Raw genomic sequence first — 11,157 nt, 5'->3', positions numbered from 1 at the left:
ATTAGTTAATGCCTTAAATTTGTATTTTTGAAATCATTATAGGAAACCCCAAAACTTGCCTGAGACCCATTGGACCCATAAGCAGCCCTTTACATGAAACCCAGGTCGGCCCATATGTGCAGCTCAACAACCCATTCTCTAGTAATCCGAAACGGTGCAGACTACAACAACAATGGCTGCATTCCAGGACGATCCATGCAGCAAAAAAATTAGAGAAGTGAAGGGTCTATATATTTGTTATATACTGTTTCAGATTAATAGTATTTGATATTTAACTATAGATTCTGATACGAGTATTTGATATTAATAGTATTGAACTTTTTCATTGATCTCTCGAAAGGATTTAATGAACATGCCTGTTTTAAATTCCATCACCAATAATTAAGAATTATATAAAACAAATTAACGAACCTCTTGTATTCATTTATGGATCACTAGCAACTAGAACCTACTTTAAATAATATCTTCTTTAATCACATTCCGTTGTAGTCTAGTTGGTTAGGATACTCGGCTCTCACCCGAGAGACCCGGGTTCAAGTCCCGGCAACGGAAAGCTAATCTTTTTATTTTCAAACAATATGTGGGTATGTTAAATGAAATAGTGACGTAAGAATAAATTTGAACTCAATTAAGTTATCAACTTGATGGCAAAATATTAAAAAGCATCTGAATTACATACTATTAACATTAATGAAATATTTATATATTCAAAAAAATCAAAATGTTTAAATTGAACATGTGTAAATTACATTTCTGAATTTTAAATCAATACATTTAATCCGATTAATATTTACTGTTGTATAATCACTAATTTAAAAATAAAAATAAAAAAATTGCTTATAACATAATAGAATATAATATTAAATTAATCATAAACAATTAACAATCGGTAGAACTAATCTAAATATTTTTCCATTTAGATTTGCACATGACGATTCAGCCATCTGATCAAAATATGTCAAATTAATATTCTACATTCTTATCCCTCTACATGGAGAACTCGGACTACAATTAAATGTTACAGCTAATGGCGTTGTTGATATTCCTCGAATTTTTTTTATGTTATATCTCTGATTTTTACACTTGATCCCTAAATTATAATTCATAATATCAATATTATTTTTTTAATTAATTTTTTTATTAATTTATAGAGTAAGAAATGTAATATATTTTTTAATATTCATAATAAAATAGTACCTGTCTGGGTTAGGTAATGAAGACAGTAATTTTGATAGAAGATAATAGGATTTTCGACGTATTGCATCCTGGCATTTGTAAAATGGACTTCTCTTATAAAACCAGTGTTGGGCCTAGCCCATTACTTAATTCTCAGCCCATTTGTAGTGCCCGCAAAAACTGTTCCCTTCACTGTTACATTCTCTACTCCTTCCTCTTCTGCATATTTCGCCAAGCTGTCTATGCTGCACCATCGGAACCACTTGTAATTAAGTTAAAGTTTAACTTTGTTTCTCTTACTTTTAAAAAAGCTAAGATATTTTTGACTAATTCCACAAACCATTTTCGTACGGATTATTAATAACTACGATCAGACCATGAGGTAAGAGATGAGATGGTACTTAATACCATGGCCAGGGCCACAGGTGACTCGCGCAATCCATAAGTTGTTGGCGCCAGGGCCCATAGAGATGCAGTCATCACCGGTTTTGATGGAAGCATTGAAGATGATTACATTGTTTTATTGTTGGACGTGAATGCCATCAGTATTTGGGCTGTTCGCCGCAACCATGATTTTCACTTCTTCCATTTTCACGTTCTCGCATCAATTAATCACAATATGGAACATTTGGTTGTTCAATGACAATACTCTTTTCATTCTAATGTTCTTGGAGTTTGTGAAGCTCAAAGTTTATAATTGATCAACCATTTTCACTCAACTCGACTCATCTACCCACCTTGAGTTACATGATATAATAAAAAGTATATGTATGTATGTAATTACCGTGGCTCCCTGGTCGTAGTAGTTGCCTCGTGCAGTTTTGAAAGCCCACAAGTCGGAGCCTTTAACATCAAATTTTTCGCTAATGATTGAAACGCCGATAACTTGATGGAAGCTGAGCCAGTTAAGAAGACAGATTGTCTTGGTTGATATAAAAGTTGGACAATTCACATCAGTTTGGTTTTCATTCATGGCAATTTTGTTAGCAGTGGTGATACATTTATAGAGCTATACAGCTCTTTATAGGGAAACAAGGATGAACATAAGAATAACACAAGAAAAACAACAAACTTTCACTGTCAATTAACGCGGAAGAAACCAGAAAATATATGCAGCTTTAACAGTTTTCAGTGAGGGACGATTCTGTTATATCAGGAGGTTGATTGTATTATAGTTTTCGGCCATGCGTGTTTGTGTGGGAGCTGTGAGATGAGTTGGTATGCTGATTGGGACTTTTCGCTGATCTTGAAAAGTTGGCACACTTGAGTCTACTGTTGCTAGTTGTTCTTCACATTCCCCCTCAAACTTGTCAAGGGAAGCAGTCGATGAACCAGTCCAAGTTTTTCCCTGAAATACTTAACCTGTGTTTGTGACAGGGCCTTGGTGAAGCAATCGGCGGTCTGATCACATGAGGACACGTATCTAATATCGAGAGCTCCTTTTGTCACTTGGTCACGAACGAAGTGAAAATCAACTTCAATATGTTTGATTCGTGAATAAAAAACAGGATTGCTTGCAAGAGCCGTAGCACTCATATTATCGCACCAAGCTATCGGAGTTTGTGGAGCAGTGATGTTTATCTCTTTGAGTAAGGACTTCAGCCAGGTGATTTCACAAGCAAGATGAGCCAGGGCCTTGTACTCAGATTCATCATTTGACCTTGATATAACATTCTGCTTCTTTGAACTCCAGGAGATCAAATTCTCTCTAAAATAGATGCAGTAACCCGAGGTTGAGCGGCGATCATCCTTCGAGCAGGCCCAGTCGGCATCCGATTACCGAACAATGTTTAGTCTGTCACTGGGTTTATATGGAGTCTGACATCAGTCATTCCTTTTAGATATCGGATAACTCTTTTCAAGATTTTCATGTGAAGATCAGTTGGTTTTTGTATGAATTGGCTAAGTTTGTTGATAATGAACGATATACCCGGCCTTATGTGAGTTAGATATTGAATAGATCCTATCATTTTTCGATAGGGAGTTTGATCTTTCAGTTCTTCTTCTTCTCTGGTGAATAAGTTGTTGCCGATTACTGACGGTGTCGGACATGGTTTAGCAAAGAGTATGTTGCTTCTTTTAAGAAGTTCTTCAATGTATTTTGTTTGAGTAAGGAAGAGGCCAGTGTCATCCCGTATTGCTTCAATGCCGAGGAAGAGATGAATGTCTCTAAGATCTTTGAGTGTAAATAAATTGTGAAGTTGGTTGATGACACTTAGCATCATCTCTGGTTTGTTTCCTGTAACAATTATATCATCAACATAGATTAGGATGAAGAGTTTGGTTATCTCTGTAAGGAAGAAAAAGAGAGACGTATCTGTTTGTGAGTTTTTGAGCCCCATTCGAACAATGAGGTTTTGAGCTTGCTAAACCATGCTATTTGAGTTTGCTTGAGTCCATAGAGAGCTTTATTAAGTTGACAAACATAGTTAAGGTATTTGGGATCTTCGAAGCCTTCAGGTTGCTTCATGAAAACTGTCTCTCTTAATTCTCCATTTAGGAATGCATTGTTCACATCCACCTATTTGATATTCCACCCGTTTGTTACTGTTAAAACTAGAATCACTCGAAGGGTTTATGACTTAATTATTGGGCTAAAGGTTTGATGGAAGTCTATCCCAAGTGTTTGATGAAAACCCTTTGCTACTAGTCTAGCTTTACACCGTTAAAAGCTTCAATCGACATTGGTCTTGATTTTGTAAACCCATTTGTTGCTAACTAGGTTCATTTCAGGATGATGATGAACTAGTTTCCATGTCTAATTATTCATGAGGGTAGATATTTCTTCTTCCATTGCCAAATTTTAGTGGGGAATTCTGGTTGCTTCAGTGATCGAAGTAGGTGTTGTAAGATCTCTTACGATGACTGATTTGAATAACTGGAAGTCTTGTGGCAGGTTCCTCGGTCTAAATATCCCAACTTGAGCTTTGGTCATCATCTGGTGTTTTGGTGCTTCTGTCAAGATATTTTCAGCTTGTACTTTCTCTTCTTCTTGATCTGATGGTGTTACGCTCTGACTGAGAGAAGACATAGGTTCTTTTTACAATAAATTATCACTGATCGGAGGATCTCTTGGTGAGTGTTGCGGTGAGGACTCTACCATAAGGGAGGAAGCTAGTGCTAGAGTTTCTTCAACGACTTATCTATTTGAACTCTCTGGGAAAAGAAATGTAGGGTTGGAAGATATATTCAGGCAGGAAGGTAATGTGACTCTAGAGACAATTTCGGGTTGATGTGTTTTCACGAAACCATGATGATAGGGGAATTCAAGTTTATTGAAGACAACATTTATGGATACATATGTCTTTTCAGTGGAGCTGAGATATTTGTATCCTTTGTGTAGAGAACTGTAACCAAGAAAAATATATTTTGTTGAGTGGAAGGTGAGCTTGTGATTCTGATATGGTCGTAGGCAAGGAAAATAGGCACACCCAAAAGTTTTTAGTTGTTTGTAGTCAGGTTTTTTGTGGTAAAACCTTTCAAGTGGCGAGGACTTATTTAAGATTGGTCTAGGCATTCTATTAATTAGGAATACGGTTGTTTCAAAAGCATCAAGCCAATATTTCAATGGCACACCCAACTTAGTAAGGAGAGTGAGATCGGTTTCGGTTATATGCCGATGTTTTCTTTCAGCTCGTCCGTTTTGAGCTGATGAGTAGGGACATGAATATTTAATCTTAATTCTATTATTTTGAAGAGTCTGGGCCAGGCTAGTGAATTCTCCTCCCATGTCTGATTGAAGACACTTTATTTTCTTTTCAAACTAAGTTTCTGTTTGGTGTTTGAACATAATAAAGGCCTGAAAAACTTCTGATTTTTGTTTCAGTGGATAAAGCCCAGTGAACCGACTATAATCATCAATGAAAATTACATAATACTTATGGCCTGAGGGTGAAGAGAGAGCAGATGATCCCCGACATTAGTATGAACAATTTTAAAGGGTGTTTTTGCATGTGATAAAGATAGAGAATAAGGAAGAAGATGGGACTTGCCCAGTTGACACGCATCACAAAAGATATTTTTATTGAACTTACATGGTTCTTTACATATTTTTAAGATGACAGATAAGGTTTTTGAAGATGGATGTCTGAGTCTTCTATGCCACATCAGTGTTCTTGATTCAGAAGTTTGGTTGTTTTTGCTAGTGATGAAAGCTTGACAGAAATGATGATAAAGAGAAGTTGGTCTTGAGGAGCCCAAGCAGTATAAATCGTCTTTAGGCTTCCTTAGCAGCAGCACCTTACCTGTGGCCTTGTCCTTCACAAAACAAGAGATAAGTTAAAGATAATTTCAACATTGTTAGAGGAGGTAAGTTGAGAAACACTTAGTAAATTTTTATTAATTTTTTGTACATGCAGCACTTTGTTTAAGGTTAAAATTCTATTTCTGGGAGTGTAAATATTTGTCTTACCAATGTATCTGATAGGTATTTTCTCACCATTTTCAATCATGAGACTTTCACTTTCTTCATATTGTTGCTTTGACTGCAGTATGTTTGCATCTTCAATTACATTATTGTTAACATCACTGTCAACATACCAAAGTGGATCTTCAAGGTTGTCTTCGGAAGTGGCCGAAAAGGCTGAGCTTTGATAGGACTTTAGGGAGTTTTCTGGGATGGTTCCCATGTAGCTGTTGTCATAGCGATAATAGCAGTGAGCGGTAGTGTGTCCAATTTTTCCACACACTTGGTATATTGGTATGGAGTTACCACTAAGTCTTATTCCTCTTCTGATGTTGTGACAACTTCCTCTGTTAAAGGGGCTGTTGCGTCTTTCTCCTCTGTTAATCGATTGAGAAGATGAGTTCTGTTATTTCTGATGCTAGAGAAATGTGCTGAGGGACGTTTGAGGTTTAGAGCGGTCGTTGTTATGTTGAGTTGTTACAACTGTCTTTCATAATTAAGCAGTTGAGATTGAAATTTGACCTAACTTATGCTTTCTTTTTCCGTGATTGGCACATGAGTGAGTTGTATTTAGAGGAATCTAAGCCAACGAGAACTTGAGAGGTGAGATCTTCCAGTGTAACAAGGTGTCCTGCTAGAGCAAGGTTATCAGCAATTCCTTTGATGGATTTGAGGTATTCTTCCATCTTCAAGTTGCCTTTTTGCATTTTAATGAATTTTCTTTTGTAATAAATTATATTTGCTCGTGTTTTTACTGCAAAGAGATCTCGGATTTTATCCCATAGAAGTTTTAATGTTGAGTGCCCCATCAGTTCAGAGGCTATGTTTGTTTCAATCGAGCTGTAAAGCCAATTTAGTAGCATCTAATCTTGTGTAAACCAGTCTTTGAATTCTGGATTTACTATGATTTCAACTTCAATCCTTCCTTTTACAATTCTTTCTGTGTATTCTGGTGGACTTGATTTGACACCAGTGAGAAAACCTTCGAGTTTGTTTACTCTTATGATTGGAAGTACCAAAATTTTTCAGAGAAGGTAGTTATCATGATTGAGTTTCAAAGTACACACAGAGTTCATTGAACTGATAGACAAAGTTTGAATTTTTTGAGGTGATGGGTTGAAGGTTGAGGAGTTGCTGTTCTCTCTTACCATTTTCTGGCTCTGATACCTAGTTAAGAAAACAGATTGTCTTGATTGATACAAAGTTAACAGTTGTCGGCCATGCGTGTTTGTCTAAGAGCTGTGGGATGAGTTGGCATGAAGACTGAGACTTTTCGCTGACCTGGACAAGTTGGCACACTTGTCTTCTTAAGTCGACTCTTGCTAGTTGTTCTTCATAGAGCCAAGTTTCAAATGAAGAAGCAGGCGGTAATCTGGTGGAGCGACCAGCGTGCTATCAATTCTAAAAGTGATGTCATTGGTTTTGCATTTGTCTCCTGTAAACACCGGAGGCCCCAGCAAGTACCATCATTTGGGGACGTATATCATGGCTGAATCTGAGACGCCACACGCCGCCGCCCATGCCGCCATGAAAGCTGGAGTTGAGTCTGTTTTACCATCGGGTTTGGCGCCGAAGCTCAACACGTTAAAAGACGACGTTGCAGATGATGGTAATGGTGGGTTCATCCACAACAATAGTAGAGTGAAAATGGGAGTAATGAGAGGGCGAAGAGATAAGAGAAACCCCCCTGCCATGTTGGAGGAGGAGGGTGTGAATGATACTGCAAAAAGAAGATATAATTTCGGAAGTCATATTAATTATATAAGTTGAATATGTATATATGTATACATGCACGATAGTAAGGTTTTAGAGGGAGAGAATGGAGACTGCAATGGAATCTGAAGAAAGCTGCGGCTATTACTTTCTTCCTACTTCACAGCGTACGCGGTCGCCAACTTATAATTTTTACTTCATTTCTTTCTTTTAGGAGGGGAGTTTGAATTGAATATTTTCTATTTATAATACTATCCTCCAATATATATATATATATATATATATATAATATGTATACACATAAGACACGATGAGCCTTCATTTTGCAAGAGGAACCCCGTACGGCGTTGCTATTAAATTGTGAACTAATAATTAATCCATCCATGAAGTCTTCCCTTATTAATTAAAATGTTATATTTACGAGAGTTACGTAGACTGAAATATTTTAGGGGTTATCAAGATTGTTATAATTTAAGAAAAGAATTTTTTTTTTTTAGAATTTTGGAACTTTCGTTGCGGTTTTAAATGAAATTTGTATTAAATTAACTGCACATGAAGTATTAGATTCTATGAGTTTATTTATATTAATTTATTTACATATTTATTAAAGGTATAAATTATAAATTTTAATCATATCAAAATAACTAAAAAATATATAATTTTGCTATTTTGTTTTTTGCAAATCTGCCAAAATATTTTTAACTTAAAATTTTATTTATTTATATTTTGTACTGACAAAAAGACAAACAAATATAAAATATATACTTATTTTATATTCATGCTTAACTATGGTTCAAATATATATATATATATATATAGATGTAATTCCCAATTTCTTTTCACTATCCAACTCAGTCCTGAAGTGATTAATCCATCTTTACGTTAACAGCTTGTGTTTACCTCCTTAATCTTTTTTTTTCTCTCTTTAAAAATTAAATATTTATATATATATATGGTTTTATTGAGAGGAGAGGACAGTACATTAGACTTTGTTCAATGTTTAGGAGTATGTTTTGAGTTTCTTAGAAGTTTAATCAAGACATAAAAGTTATATTTCTTCTTAATTAAATAGTAAACTATTTCTTTATAATCAATTAGTCTTAAAGAAAATTAACATGGTAACCATGTTAATTAAGACTAATTTATGATTATATAAAAATTATTTTTTCTGTTGATTTCTTAAGAATTAGCTAGTGGTTATATGTTATTAAAATCGACTCTTATGTTAAATTAGTTTAAAAAATATATTTTCGTTCAAAATAATTTAAGTTGTAATTTATTTAAAATTAGGTTATGGTGTAGGCAATAATACTATTTTAGTTGTAATTTGTTTAAAATTTTTAACAAACTTAAATTTTTTATGTATATATGAAGTGCATAAAAGAAGTAAAATGCCCCCGATTCTATAATATATATATATATATATATAGATAGAGTTGGCGCAACACGTAGGCTATTTAGTTTGAGTATGACCGAAGTAGTACATGCATGCAAATAGACGGCGCGCCGCTTTCTTTACATTTTACATTTCGTTGATAATCCTCTGCCATTCTTAAAACCTACACCATCCATGTATTTCTCTTCTTCATCTTAAGTCTTTTCTTTCATTTCGTTCCTCTATCATTATACACCCTCTATAAATATAGATTCAACTCAACTTAGTTCTCATCATCAGCGACGATAAACATTTACTGTAACGTCCTTCATCTCTTCAACTTCCCTTAATTAATTTCTCCAATATTAATATATCTTACTCATTCCTATTAGCTAACCCATAATAACATTCAAGAATGGCAGAATGGTTTCCGTCTTGTCTTTACAACTTCATCACTCTACTTGTTCTAGTTTTGTGCATGAACCCACCATTACTATCATCTGCAACAACGTCTCTTAACGTGTTGAGCTTCGGGGCCAAGCCAGATGGTAAAACAGACTCCACTCAAGCTTTCATGGAGGTATGGGATGCGGCATGTGGAGCTTCAGATTCAGCCATGATATACGTCCCCAAAGGAAGGTACTTGCTGGGTTCTCTGCAGTTTAAAGGAGAAAACTGCAAAACAAATGACATCACTTTTAGAATTGATGGCACGCTGATGGTTCCACCTGATTACCGGGTGCTTCTTCAGGTTGAAAACTGGCTCAGCTTCAATCAGGTTACCGGAGTTTCAATCATCGGCGGAAAACTCGATGCCAAAGGATCCGACTTGTGGGCTTGCAAGGCTGCGGGTGGGAACTGCTCTGACCTGGGAGCCACGGTAATTGCATAAATACATATATTTTCTATATATATATATACATATATATACACACACCCCATATGACTTAAGGGTGATTAGATGATTTAACTGGAAATGGATGGTTGAATTGTAGACACTGAGATTCACAAACTCCAACAACATTAGAATCAAAGGGTTAATGTCGTTGAACAGCCAGATGTTCCACATCGTGATCAACAAGTGCCAAAACGTGAAAGTTGAAGGAGTGAAAGTCATAGCGGCCGGAAACAGCCCCAACACCGACGGCATCCACGTCCAGCAATCAACAGATGTAGGCATTTTCAACTCTACCATAAAAACTGGTGATGATTGCATCTCCATCGGTCCTGGTACCAAGAATCTATGGATTCAGCGAGTAGTATGCGGCCCTGGCCATGGAATTAGGTACACTACCCTGATATCTATACGTTTCTATTACGTTATATAATGAGAAAATGAAAATGAAAATGGAAATTTATTGATTGTGAAATTAATATAATTGTGCAGCATCGGAAGTCTAGGCAAAGATGCTGAAGAGGAAGGAGTTCAAAATGTGACAGTGAAGCAGACAGTATTTGCTGGTACCACAAATGGGCTGAGAATAAAAGCATGGGCCAGACCCAGTACAGGCTTTGTTCAGGGAATTCGATTTCTAAGCTGCAGAATGCAAAATGTGGAAAATCCAATTATAATCGATCAAAATTACTGCCCTCACAATAAGAATTGTCCCAACCAGGTAATAAAATTAACCATATGATTGCTTTTCAAATGTTTAAGAGCTATTTATTTATATTTATTTGATTGCTAAAAAAGAGTTCTAATAATTTTTCTTAATTATTATAATAGGTGTCAGGCGTAAAAATTAAAGACGTTACGTATCAAGATATTCAAGGAACATCAACAACACCAATAGCTATAATGTTCGATTGTAGCTCCTCTCATCCATGTACAGGCATACGAGTTCAAAACGTCAAATTGACATATTTTGATGAAGCAGCTGAATCATCTTGTACCAATGTAGATGGAAAGTCTTTTGGATTGGTTATACCAATTGTTGATTGTTTTTAGTTACACTATCTTAAAAAAAAAAAAAAAAATATCATTGATTGTATAGTATATAATTTATTCTTTGTAAATAAATTGTGAAATAATCACCCCAAACATAAACATTTATTACTGATAATAAATACATACCGATTTAATTTCCAACAGACTTGTGTTCATAAAACTCTACAATTGAATATTTGCATCATTGCCGAGATTTATAGCAATGTATAAGGTCAATGAATATGTGTAACAAACATTTTTAATGAATAAAATGTCAAGAAATTAGTACTTGAAGTCTCATCTAAAATTGCTTGTTGTTGGTGCTGCTGGGGGGTGTTGTCCGTGTGGGAGTGGTTCTGGTACTGGTGGTAGGGCAATTAGTGCGGAGGTGGCGGCGGAACGTAATGCTGAGGCGACTCATCTGATGCTGTATTACCATCACCGCAGCTGGGTCCAGGGAGAGGATTTATGTTTTTTGTTGAACCGGATTTTTAGTAAAATTATGGATCATAATAAAAAAAAATTAAAAATAAGTAGATAATTTTTAAATAATTTACAAAA

General features: G+C 35.5%; 1 protein-coding gene, 1 non-coding gene and 1 pseudogene across 2 annotated transcripts; 2 read left to right on the top strand and 1 right to left on the bottom strand.

Moving 5' to 3' along the window:
• The first annotated feature begins 479 nt into the window (after positions 1-479).
• Positions 480-552, top strand: TRNAE-CUC (transfer RNA glutamic acid (anticodon CUC)). The gene has a single exon. It is a non-coding gene; the product is annotated as a tRNA-Glu (tRNA).
• Positions 553-979: 427 nt separating this feature from the next.
• On the bottom strand, positions 980-7,318 carry LOC148270507 (polygalacturonase-like; annotated as a pseudogene).
• A 1,594-nt stretch (positions 7,319-8,912) lies between these two features.
• On the top strand, positions 8,913-10,758 carry LOC148270506 (polygalacturonase-like). The gene is made up of 4 exons (XM_088207038.1): positions 8,913-9,549; positions 9,665-9,954; positions 10,057-10,285; positions 10,396-10,758. Exons 1-4 carry the CDS (start codon positions 9,085-9,087, stop codon positions 10,615-10,617), a joined length of 1,206 nt encoding a protein of 401 aa, XP_088063164.1. The 5' UTR covers positions 8,913-9,084; the 3' UTR covers positions 10,618-10,758.
• The last annotated feature ends 399 nt before the right edge of the window (positions 10,759-11,157 follow it).

The sequence above is a fragment of the Carica papaya genome, chromosome 1 (genome assembly GCF_054855325.1).
Source record: "Carica papaya isolate Zhongbai chromosome 1, ASM5485532v1, whole genome shotgun sequence".
NCBI classification, from domain to species: Eukaryota; Viridiplantae; Streptophyta; class Magnoliopsida; order Brassicales; family Caricaceae; genus Carica; species Carica papaya.
The sequence above is the reverse complement of the archived record's forward strand: the minus strand, read 5'-3'. Positions and strand labels throughout refer to the sequence as shown.